The following is a 12813-nucleotide window of genomic DNA, read 5'->3' on the forward strand; positions in this document are numbered from 1 at the left end:
CGGCGCGACTTGTGGTCTCCCACCTTGCCTGCACCTCTGCTCTCGAGCACTCACCTGAGCAAGGTCAGTTTGCAGTCAGAATACAGGGGCCCGATACTGCTGTTCTGGAACAAGGGCCTGAGCTGGGGATGAGAGAGAGGAAGGGAGGTGAGCTGGTGGGGCAGAGGACTGGGGCGAGACAGACAGGACAGGGAACACTGGTGAGTGCTCACCAGGCGTTTCAAGATCCTCTCTATGGTCTTGAATATCTCGGATCCTGGAGGCTCCATGTCCTTAGTGTAGTTCAGGCTGGTGATGGTGAAGTTGAGTGTGAAGGACACCAGGTACGGGCTTACACCTGCAGCAGGAGAGGGGAGGAGCGGCTCATTCTGAGCCCCGCCTGGCATGGCACAGTGCGAGGGTCAGGTGTGTTGGCTGTGCAACCATCTCTAGAGCTTTTTCATCCTGCAAAACTGAAACTCTATCTTAGCTAAAAAGCAGTCCCCGTTTCCCCTCCCCGCCCAGCCCCTAGCCACCATCATGATACTTTCCATTTATGTTAATTTGACCATGCTGCCTGCTCTCTCCTTTTGTGACTGGCTTCTTTCTTTGAGCAACATATCTTTGAGGTTCATCCATGTTTTAACATGGGTCAGGATTTTTTACCTTTTTAGGACTGAATAATATTCTGTTTCACAGCTATGTCCCATTTTTGTTTCCTCATTTGTCTGTCAGTGGACACTTGGGTTGCTCATACCTTTTGGCTCTTGTGGGTGATACTGCTGTGAACATGGATGTGCAAATAGAAAGCTATTTATGTCTGAGCTAAAGAGAGATTTTCTCTGTGCCACATCTTTGTCTCCTTGATGACATAAGGTTAGAGGTTGAGCCCTGAATTCTGGCTCAGGCTTAAGAGTTTGGGCAGGACAATTTTCATGGCATAAATGAAGCCCTGGGTGTCAGGTTTCTGAAGCTTCAGGAGCCCTCAGACCCACATCTGGGAAAAATGAGGAGCCAGGGCAAGATCGAACTCATGACTAAGATTTTTGATGATTTACTGATGTTTGAATAGAATCCACAAATAACATGCAGAGGTTGCTTCTTTCATTCAGAGACTCATTCAAACAATAAACAGGAAGTGGGTATTGACTAGGTGCTCAGTTCCTGGGGACAAACACCAAAGGAATAATCAGGGTGATATGATGGCGAAACCCAGGGACCAGGTGGGAATGCAGGGTAGGTGCCATTTCACAGAGGTGGGGCCGGGGATGCCGTTTCAGAGAAAGCAAGGCTCGAGTTGAGGTTTGGAAAATAAGAAGGTGCCAGGGAAGGGGTCGCTGGTCTCCAGAAACAGCAAGGGTCAGGTCCTCAGGTTGGACAGAGCTAGGGTTCCAGAAAGACAAGCAAATGTCTAGGGCGCCAAAGGGTGGGCATGAGGGAGGTGGATAGACTGAGGCTGCTGGTCAGCAGGAGCCAGACCACAGTCATGGACCCCAGAGAGCAGGTTCCTGCTGTAGAGCTGGGCGTGGGGTAGGTAGGAGGTCCTGGAGAGAAGGCGAAAGTCACTGGACCAAGGAAAAAGGATTGAGGGAGAATTGACTCCATCCTCAGAGAATGTGGGGAGGAAGCTGTCACTTGGAATTTGGGCTCTGTCTGGACTCAGCGCTTAGCTCTAAGGAGGTCCTGGGGACATTGGGGTGTCTGTCATGGCTTTGAATACTCACTGCTGGTGGTGAGGGCCAAGGATCGATGGTTGTAACCTGCAGAGGGAGGAAAGCAAGGAAGGACTGTTAGGACAGCCAGAGAGAAGGCGGGAGAAGGTGGGAGGCCTGGAGAACCAAGTCGCCAAGACGCTTCCTGAAGGAAGACACTTTACTGGGTCCCTGTCCTGTGCCTTGTCCTGTGGTAGCATGGTGGACACCGTGGCCACTGTTTCTCCTGAGAGTCAATAACGGCAGGTGCCTGTGTATCCGAGGGGGACATGCTGTGTCCTGCAGCAGCGCTTCACACGGGTCAGAACACACTCATGGACATTTTCTCCGTTCACAGGGGTGATTCAATGCTCTCTTTGCTCTCTCAGTTTCCTACCTTCACAAAATTTTGTGATAGCATGGTCTTTTTCGAGCTTAGCGTCTGGGTGTTTGGGATGTGGAATTGACAAAATTATGGCAGATGGAGAGGGGCACGTGGAGTTAAAAATATGGAAAGATGGAGAAAAAGAGTTTCATGTAGGGTTTGGAATATCAAGGAAAACTTGACTAAAGGCATGGGAGGGTGTAAACGGGGAGAGGCTCGAGGGTCTGATGATATTATAACAAGGGGAGCCTGAAAGCAGCTGGGAGAAGATTGAAGTTTTCCTGAATGTCTGGTCTGGGTTGTGGATGGCGTTTCTTCTGATCCTCCGTGAGAGGTGAAAGAGTGGATCCAGAGGAGCCCTGAAATTTACTAGGGTTATTCCTGAATTATCTCATGTGATTATCAGAACAATCCTACCTGGTATTTTTATTCCATTCTGCAGGTGCCAAACACTGAGACCTAGAGGGGTCTCAAACACTGCAGGTGCCAAACACTGAGACCTAGAGGGGTAACACGACTTGTCCTGCATCCCGCAAAACAGATTTGTCACTCACTAGTGTCCACACTGTGCAAGTTAGTTGCAATTTTGGAGCAAGCCTTCTATGTGGCAAAGAACAGCTTGTGCTACAGATAATACAGTGAAACGTATTGTAGACCAGATATAATAGGGAAATCTCCAAGTGGATAAAGATGGGGGATAACTAAGGTTCGGTTAGTCCATTAAATTCGAGGTCACCAAATGCCTCTGCCTGTCCTGTTTGGGGCTTGCTCTATTTGAATGGTCTGTCGAGTTACCTGGAAGCCTGGAGTTAGGCTGTCTCCAGTCTTCGGGTGGCATCTGCATTCTGCCATGCATTACAATTGGGTGATCCCTGGGCCAATGACCTTCTCCCTGAATGCCTGTGGCTCTAGGTCAAAATGAGTCTAACAACTCAGAGTTTTGGGGGAGATTAACATGAAACAATACAAGTTCCTGGTGCACAGGAAACTGAGTAAATGTGAGCTGCTGTTACCATCCTTACTCTTGGCAATAGTGTTATTGTGTGTGTGTGTGTGTGTGTGTTTGTGTGTGCTCCTCTCTCTTTTTTTGGCAACAATGTGTCAACAGCTACCATTCTTGGTGTATTGGCTGAGGGTGGTGAGGTTTCAGGAGGGCAGCATAGTCCCAGGTGGCTCATATGGCCTGAGAATGTGCCTTAAGTTGTCATGATGAAGAGAAAGGAGGACTGGGGATGTAGCTCAGTTGGTAGAGTGCTTGCCTTGCATGCACAAGGCACTGGGTTCAATCCCCAGCACTGCAAAAAAAAGAGAGAGAGAAAGGAGTGGAGTGAGGGCTGAACTTGAACTGGGCACCTGAAGACTCTTGGGGGAGACTTAGCCATAGGACTCTGCAGTACCCCATTTCCCCACAGCATCTGCGTGTGCCTCTTGGGCTTTTATAGAAGCCGATGGGAATAGGGAGGAGGAAGAAACATCTCATCTCCGAAGGTGGAAGGGGAGAGAAATCGGCGTGTTAGGGAGCTAACCATCGAAAGCGAGCCCTCAGGGAGACCTAGGTGTTGTAGAAATGGAGGCTGGTGTGAGTGAGCACTGTCTCCACTGAGGCACTGTGGTGTTGAGGTCCAGTTAATTCCTCAAGGTGTCTTGAACTTTCTGTCAGCAGCATCTCTGTCCGCTTCCTGAGATGCTATCGTCACAGTAAAAGATCTGCAGACATTGCCTAGGGTTCCCTGGGATGCAAAGTCATCCCCTGGCAAGAACTACTAGTAGAGAGAGATCTGGGACTGTGGAGACCCCTGGGGCGGCGTGGACACTCACCATTGATGTAGAGGCTGTCTCTGTCCAGGGTGTAGGGACCCAGCCTGGTGATGCCCTGGGTCAGCTGGCTCACCTCATGGTACAGCTGCTTTCGGTCCAGAGTGGGACTCATGGGGTCAGGATGGTAGGTGCAGATGGCATTCACGGTGGTGACCGCCTCACTCTTGGGCCTAGAGTGATAGGGATGTGGGAGTGGGGACGTCCAGAGGCGGGAGCAAGCCAGACACTCTGCTTCGGATGGAGCCCCTCCCAATTTCACATCTCTTCTATGGGTTGCATCTGGATTCCTGGACACAGTCCTCCCTGCGTCCTTTTTCGGCAGGCCCCCTGCCTCTCTGAACTGGTGGGTCTTCGGAGCCTCACCCTCAACCAACTGCTTCTTTCTGGATCCCCTTCTTGGCTAATGCTCCCTGTGACAGATACCACCTCATGATCACCAGACACCATCTCACTTCAGGTGACACTTCTCTCCTGAGCTTCCCTTCACGTGACCAGTAGCCCCAAGGATGTCCTCAGACCCCTTTGATCCCATACATCCCAAGTTCAGCTTACAATCTTGTCCCCCCTAAAAACCCAAACTGGCTCCTTCCCCATGTTTCTGTATCGGTGTCAGTGCCAGCAGCCTACAAGCCTCCCGGGCCTTCTCCCAGGCACCGTGCACCCAGGTCCCATCTATCTTCTCAATGGCCCACCCAGCTTCTTTAGTCCAGCATCATTTTAAATGACCCCTGACCATATTTGTTAGTGCCTTACTTTAAAAAAAAAAAAAAAAACACACATCATGCCAATCAGAGCAGTACTGACAACTCCAGAGACCCCCACGGCTGTGAATAATTATAATTAATATTTAGAAGACAACTGCTAGGTGATCATATTTATGAGACAACTAGTAGGTGCTTAACTTTTTACCATGGCCAGCTCACTGTATCCTGCCAACAACACTGTGAAATAGATGCTGTTACTATTCCCATTTCTTAAAAATTGTAAATTACAGCTTTATTGGAATATAATTTGGCGTTTCGATGCTCGTGTGCATTGTGATTGTTCACCGTCAAGCTGGTGAACCGATCCCTGCCTTCATATGGTTCTGTCTTCGTGGGATTGTGTGTGTGTGAAGATCTACCTCACCTGTTTCAAGTGTGCATCCTCATGTTATCTTTGGGGGAAACAAAGCCACATAGATAGTAAAGAATTTCCCAAACATCATACCGCTAGGGACAGAAACAGAATGTGATGTGATGCATTTGGACACCAGAGGCTCTTTGTGTGTCACCTTGTTGCTGTTCAACACGCCGTGAAACTCCTTGGCAGCCTGTACCCTCCACTCTGGCGAGCCCTTCGCGGTCTCCGCTCAGGCCGTGGTTGTGCCCCAGCAGCTGTGATCTCAGCCCTCCAGCCGCCAGTCCCCAGTCAGCCCACCGCCCACCGCCCGCCTCACTCCATCCCCTTCATCTCTCCTCCCTGCCTCCCTCTTCTCCTTCCTTCCTTTCCGTCCCTTCACCCATTCCTGGATTCCTTGGCTGCGTGTCCCACCCTCCGCTCCTATTTCATTAACCTTTGCTCACACACCATGCTCTGTCCTGTGTGTCCTATTATTCACCGTGAACTGCCATTATTCAAGCTGTTGTTCATTGGAACGCCACCTTGGCCAGTGTTTCCCCTGGCTAATGTACACTCCGCTGTCAAAACCAGGTGCAGGCATCCCTTCTCTGGACAGCCTCCACCTAGCACCCTGTGTTGAGCTAAAAGTCCATGCTCTGGGCTCCTGGGGCCCCTGTGTAGGGTCCAGTGGTCACACGAGCCCTGTTCACATTGTGGTTTCAGGTTTGTGTGGCTGCTTGACTCTCTGCAGCTGGGGCACCTAGTGGGAGGGGCTCACGGTTGACCTTCTCAGTGTCCCTAGTACCCTTGCAGGAATGGCTGAGCTGGATCATTCCTGCTCACTTAACAAATCGGTGCTGCCCTTTATGATCCATGAACCTGCTTGCTTCATACTCTACTTATCCAAATAACTGAAGGCCATTGGCAGCCAGCTCTTTGGGGAATCCCTCTCAGATACTCTTAGTCAAAGAGAGTGTCTTCCACATCTGAATTTCTGGAAGACCCCAGCCATTTATGATCCTTGCCTCCTAGGTACCATGGTCAGGCCCTCACCTCCAGGTGGGTTTGCCTGTGACAGCACAGTCCCTCAGGATGTGAGGGAAGGGAGTCTCACCTGAGCAAAGTCAGTCTGCAGCCAGAGTAGCCGGAGCCAATGCTGGTGTTCTTGAATAAGGACTCAAGCTGAGAGAGAGACAGGGAGATGAGTAGGATGGGCTGAAGGGAACCGTGGGGGATAAAGACACAGCACACCAGCGTAGGCATTGGCTGACCCTTACCAGGCGATTCAGGGCCTTCTCTGTGGAGTTAAAGTTCAAGGAGCCTGGGCGCCCCATGTCTGGGGTGTAATATAGGTTGGTGATTGTCAGGTTCAGAGTAAATGTCACCAGGACTGGGTGCAGACCTGCAGCCAGAGGACAGGGGAGAGAGCTGGTCAGTTTAGTGCTGAGCTAGGTGTGGGCTGAAGAGCTTAACACCATTTCTATAGCTGGGGTGCCCACTAGGGGAGGCCTGGGATAGCCCATTTGGGCTAGCCTGCAGCCAACCAGACGGAGGGGAGGGACCTCCGTGGTGGATGTGTGACTTCAGCTCAAAAGAGAACCTCAATCTTCTTAGCCCAGAAGGACAATGACTGAGAGGTCAGGGACTTTTCATTGATAAGAGGAGGAGCTGAGACCTTTCGTTCTCAGGTCTGGGGCCACAAACACTTGAGCAGTAATGATCGTTATACTCCATTGGTGTACAATGAATCAAAATAAAAAGAAATCCAAGTAGTCATGATTGCCATGAAGGAAAGAAGTGTGTATGGGATGTGAAATGGGATGTGAAAGGGGGCATGTTCCTTTCCAGATGGTGATCTGAGCAAAGACATGCTGGGCTGAGATCTGCAGGACAAGGAGGAGCCAGCAGATGAATTCCAAGGACAGGAAATGAAATGACCCTGTAAAGGAGGGATGTGTGGACCCTGGAGGAAAAGAAATGAGACTGATGTGGCCTGAGGTGAGGCAGTGAGGGACAGAGTGGGGCAGGCTGGGGCAGGGGGACGTTGGATCCAGACTATCCAAGTATCCATCCAACTGAATGGGAGTTGAGATTCATGGGACCCAGAGACCAGGTTCCTACCTGTAGAGCTAGAAGCAGGGCTCACAGATAATGGGGATCCTGGAGAGAATGTGGGGGTCACTAGATCTGAAAGAAAATACAACACGAATCAAGATTACTGAGTCCTATCAGAAAGCCACTAGAGGACCAGCTCTTAATGGGAACTTGAGGCTCTACCTTGGTCCAGCCCAAGACTTTTCACTGGTCTGGGGCCTCCCTGGGGCTGAGAACCTAGGGGATGGGCACACTATCTCAAGCTTGGGGAGGAAGGGTGCCAGGGTGTGGGGACTTCCGGGCCCTCCATACTCACTGCTCTTGGTTGGGATCCAGTACTGATGGCTATAACCTGCAGGCAGGGTTGGGGGAGAAAGAGTGAGATGCTCGAAGAAGGTTTGGAAAGGGTGAAGTCACATGGAGATCTGTTTTTAGACTTTTGAAGAATCTCTGTACATAAAGGCTGTACTCTACCTTCCCATCAGCAGTGCATGAAAGTTCACCTTTCTCTATATCTTTACCATCACCTTTTTTTTTTTCTTTTCTGGAAATCACCATTCCAACTAGGGTTGTAGTGAAGCCCCCTCCTTCACCAAAGAATCTTAATTAAGCTTCTCCAGAGACCCTCCCCAAAATTGTTCTTATTAACAGAATATCAGCAAAAATTTCTGCAAAGAACTCAATGTGAGTTAGGACTTCCTGGTTTTTTTTTTTTTTTGTGAGGACTAAGTTGCTCTAAGCAAAAGTTAAGTTTGGTTGCAGACTTGATGATGTTATTTCTGTTTTTGTGGTAAAACTTGTAAAACCTCCGACTAATTTAAAAAATGGGCCAAAAACCACTTTCTGTGAACTAAAATAAACCTTTTATGTAGACTCCTACAAAAATGTAAACTTCCAAGCCCCCTCTTCCTGCACTGGGTGTATAGTTCCAAGAACTTCCAGACTCAGGGTCCAGAGGAGTATTTTAGGCACGGGCCTTACTCTGGATCACCGCAGCCAAGAAACCTCTTCCTGCTAATTCCTCAGGTGTCCAGTCTCATCTGTCCTACATTAGGGTGACATGCTATGTCATTGTGGGTTTGACTTGTATTTCCCTGGGGACATTATGTCAAGTGAAATAAACCAGACGCAGAAGGACATATATTGCATGTTCCCACTCATATGTGGAAGCTAAAAAAATTGATTTCAAAGAGGAAGAGTGTGAAATAGTGATTCCTGGCAGCTGGGAGGGGTAGAGGGCCTTTGGATAATGGGTAGGTATCTCAGTATAGTTAGAATGAGTTATAGTGAGCTGGGTTCTGGTGGCAGACACCTGCAATCCCAGAAACTGGGGAGGCTGAGCAGAAGGCTGAACAAGGCCCTCAGAAGAAGGCTTCAGCAACTTAGTAAGGCCCTGAGAAACTCAGTGAGATTCTGTCTCAAAAAAAAGAGAGCAGGGGATGTGGCCCAGTGGTTAAGGTTAAGTGCTGACCCTGGTACCAAATAATAAATAAATAAATATAGTTAGATATTAGTTAGATATGAAGAATAGTTCTAGTATCCACACCACACTAGGATGACTGTAGTTTACAAACTGTTATTTTACAAAGAGCCAGAAGAGAGGTGTTCATTGGCTTCAGACACAAAGAAAGGATAAGACGATGGAAATGTTAATTAATCTGATTTGATCATTATGCAGTACACACGTGTACCCCATTATCACACCTACCCTATACGTATGGGCAATTATTTCATGTTCATTAAAAGGAAAAAGAAATCACAATGGGTGAGAAGCAGAAGTCAAAACAAATATACGCACATCTTCCTGAGATTCGTCAATAAGTAATAACTTCTACCGTTAGTAGTTAATTGGCTCGCACTCTGGTGCTCACCATATTATCATCCTCATCCTCATTATCATTAACCACAAAGGTAGCAATCATCAGAGTCCCCCTCCTTACTGTGTGTGTGTGGGTTCTTGCGTATCTGGAATAACGTCAGAGCAATAAGTGAATAATAGAGACAGCACTATATGTGTGTTCAATGTGTGTTCAGCCTCTTTTGGGTTTTCTTCATCCATTACAGAGGAATTTCCCTGCCCTTAACCACCCCACTTTTTTCTGTTTCTTCTCATAGGGTGAGGATGTCTATGACAGAATGTGCATAGAGTTTTGGGAAGGATTCGTAGACTTAGCATGTGAAGTTCAGGGTCCTAGGAATTCCTCCATAATTATTAGCCTTTCTTACAGGTGTTACTGTGGATGCTGTTGCCAAAAGCTGTTGCATAGGACTTGAGTGCTAAAAGCAGTGCTAAGAGCTTTGAGGTTAGTTTGTCAGGACAGGTGCAGTTCTAGCTGACGAATGAAGGCTACAGGCTGCTGTGAGGAAGGGGAAGAGGTGACCAATCACTGTGGTTAGGAAGCTGAGGCCCCTGGGGGAAGAGTTAACCCCAGCAGCCACCAGGGGCTGGTTTACCCTCTTCCTTGGTGACACGTGCTGCCCCAGCTGGGCCTATGAATGGGCCCAGGAACGAGTGTGGAAGGAATCTTTGTTTGCAGCTGAAACATCCTTTTAAGATTTTGAGGGGAGAAGAATGAGCCCCCATGGAAATTCTAGGTAGGCCTGGGACTGTGTCCGTGGGTGTGGAGAAACCCCTGTGCAGGAGGACCCTTCAGGGAGCTGGGGACCCCCCGCGGCAGCACAGGCACTCACCGTTGACGCACAGACTGTTCCTTTCGAGGGAGTAGGGGCCCAGCTGGGTGACACCATGGGTCATCCGGCTCAGCTCCCAGTACAGATGCTCCCTGTCCAGCCTGGGGCTTGTGGGACCTGAATAGTAGCTGCAGACGGCGTCGATTCTGGTGCTCATCTTATCCCGCTCGGCTCTGGGGAGAGAGGGACACGGACCCAGGGCTGAATGCTCCATGACAGCTTCCTCCAGTTGTGCCCTTCGTTTCCGATGTTGGCATTTCTGCCTGGGTTGCCCTTGTTCTTTGATGGCGTCTTTTCCTGTTCCATCTGGGGATCCGGACCCCCCACCTTCCTCAGGGCTGCTGCTGGGGGTCTTCCTGGACTCCCCACGACCTTCTCACTAATCCCGGGAGCTCAATGTTTCCACCTCCAGCTCCGCACACTCCCCCGCCCCCACAAGTCCAGGAAGAGCCCAGTTCTGCTTGGGCCGTGGGGTTGGGCATGTGGTGCTTCCCAGGAGGAAACTGAGAAACCTGGGACCAGACCACACTGTGGAAAGGAGAGGCGAGGAGGACGGGAACCACGGGCATGTGGGCCACCATTCCCATGGTGGCTGCGCGGGGCAACAGCATCATGGAACCTGACGGGGTGACTTCATTAGAAGTTGGTGAATCCCAAGGCTGGGTTTAGCCATTTTGAAAAACATTTTGGGTAGGCAACCAAGTTTGGAGAAAAATACAAAATAAGAAGTAATTAGGAGGCCTCGTTGGGTCACAGCGTAGTTCTATTTTTAGGTTTTTGAGGAAACGTCTCACTGTTTTCCATGATAGCTGTACCAGTTTATTAGAGTTTCTCTTTCTCTGTATTTGTTACTTCCTTTTGTCTGTTTGACAGCTGCCATTCTAACTGGGGAGAGATGATATCGTGTGGCATTGTTGATAGTAGCCAAGATACAGACTCAATCTAAGTGTCCATTAACGGATGAGAGGAAAAAGAAAATGTCACGCACACGCACACTATTATTCAACTATAAAAGTGAATGAAATCCTGACGTTTTGGCCACGTGGAAGAGCCTGAAGGATATTATGTTAAGTGAAGTGAGCCAGAAAGACAAACTATCACAGTTTTCAAATTATATGTGGAAGCTAAAAATCACTGGTCTCAGATGTGGAGTAGATAGTGGTTAACAGAGGCAGGGAAGGCGGGGAGGTGGGTAGAGATAGAGAGGTTGGTGAGTGGGCATGAAAACAGGTTCTGGTGTTCCACAGGACAGTGAGGGAACCACAGTTAACAATAATTACTATGTGTTTCAAAACAGCTGGAAGACTTTACATATTCCCAGTTCGAAGAAATGATAAGTGTTGGGGGTGATGGAAATGATGTGATCATTATTCATTATGTACATGTATCAAAATATCACATCATATCCCATAAATACAATATATTGTATCATCTAACTTTTTACGTTTTCATTAGTGCTTTGTAGTTATGCATGCAACTAATTTTTTAAAAAGAAGTAATGAGGCAATGTGATTCCAAAATATCTTTGTCATGAGTTTAAGCTGACCTGACAGTGATTCTTCCTGGGGCAGGGGCTTTGCTGGTGGGAAGGGGTAGCCCTCTCCTGGCCCAGGAACTCTGCTGCTGTTATCTGTGCGGTTCAAACCCTTCCTTCTCATTCATGTCCATGAATGGAGTACAGTTGTTCTCAAAGTGTGGTCTAGGGGCTCCTGGTGTCCCCAAAACACTTACAAGGAGAACACCAGGTAAGACATTATTTTCCCTTTTCATTTACTTAGGAGTATACAGTGAATTTTTTCCCAGTGACTTTACAAGGTAAAATATTCAAACTGATTGAAGGCAGAAGCCTATATCCAGCGTCTTCTTCTAAGCTAGACATTGCAAAGTTTGGCAAAAATGTCAACAATGCCCCTCTTCTCCTTATTATTATCATTTTTTTTGGAATATGACTGTTGCTCCTAAATATATATTATTTGCGTTAATATGTGTAGTCTGGCCTGTGTAACCATGGGATCCACACTTGCAGATTGAACCAATCTTGGTTCAAACATACTTTTTCAAAAAAACTGCATGTAGAGCTGAGGGTGCAGCTCAGTGGTGCAATGCCGGCCCAGTGTGTGGCCCTGGTTTGGTCCCCAGCACTACACTATGTACACACATACATTAAGTTATATCTGTACTTGTTGGGACTAATGACACGTTAACTAACTCAGGCTGACTCCTTACTCCCTGGCGAATGAGCAAGATCAAGGCTCAAAGGCAGTTTCAAAGGTTTATGACGATAAATCGGGCCACCGTCAGGGATTGGTTAACAACAGTTCCGCGAACGTGATCAGCTCGTGCTTGCCATATAGTCCTATGGGACTGTCACCTGCATGAACACCCATGCCTTGCTAACCTTTAAGCTGATTGGTTCCCGCCTAGCCACCACCCTACATAAAAGCAGTGTGATTTCCTCAAGAAGCGAGTTCTGCTGTGACTGGTCTCCCTGATACGTCTGATTGTCCTCCACCCAGAGGGCTGGGAGTGGGTGGTCAGTCGGCCCTCCCTATCCGGGTCTGACCTTGTTGGGGAGTGTCCCCTTCCCTTGTCGCTGGTCGAGAAGAGCAAGGGGGCTTAAGACCCCGACATGTACTAAGTACATTCAGACGTTTCCCCTTGCCATTTCCCCTAAACAATACAGTATAGCAACTATTTCACAGTCTTTACATTCTGTTAGGTGTTATAAGCAATCTAGAGATTATTTAAATTATATGAGAGGTATAGGTTATACAACTACGATACCACTTTATATAAGGGATGTGAGCAGCTACAGATTTGGGTATCCTTGTGGATCTTGGAGCAGATCCTCTATGGATGCTACGAGATGACTGCATTAGGTTTATTATATTTAATGAGTGAATAAATTCTTATATTGGCTTTAATAATTTTCAATATAGTAAAGATGGGTGAATAGAACTCACAAGCTCTCTGGAGTTCTAAGCACTTTTTAAAAAATGTTAGTTTGTTAGGAGGGGCCAGTGGGATGATGTTGGTAAAAGGCCACAAAATTTC

The 12813-nt window shown here is 48.1% G+C and overlaps 1 protein-coding gene across 1 annotated transcript in view; it reads right to left on the minus strand.

The window, feature by feature from the left end:
• The window catches only part of Muc16 (mucin 16, cell surface associated), a 72222-nt gene that overhangs the window by 54755 nt on the left and 4654 nt on the right, over positions 1 to 12813 (minus strand). Inside the window, 9 exon segments of the mRNA XM_047531840.1 lie at positions 55 to 122; positions 213 to 337; positions 1704 to 1739; positions 3874 to 4043; positions 6089 to 6156; positions 6252 to 6376; positions 7096 to 7161; positions 7385 to 7420; positions 9760 to 9932. Of these exon segments, the coding sequence (XP_047387796.1) occupies positions 55 to 122; positions 213 to 337; positions 1704 to 1739; positions 3874 to 4043; positions 6089 to 6156; positions 6252 to 6376; positions 7096 to 7161; positions 7385 to 7420; positions 9760 to 9932 (867 nt within the window).

The sequence above is a fragment of the Sciurus carolinensis genome, chromosome 17, assembly GCF_902686445.1.
Source record: "Sciurus carolinensis chromosome 17, mSciCar1.2, whole genome shotgun sequence".
NCBI classification, from domain to species: Eukaryota; Metazoa; Chordata; class Mammalia; order Rodentia; family Sciuridae; genus Sciurus; species Sciurus carolinensis.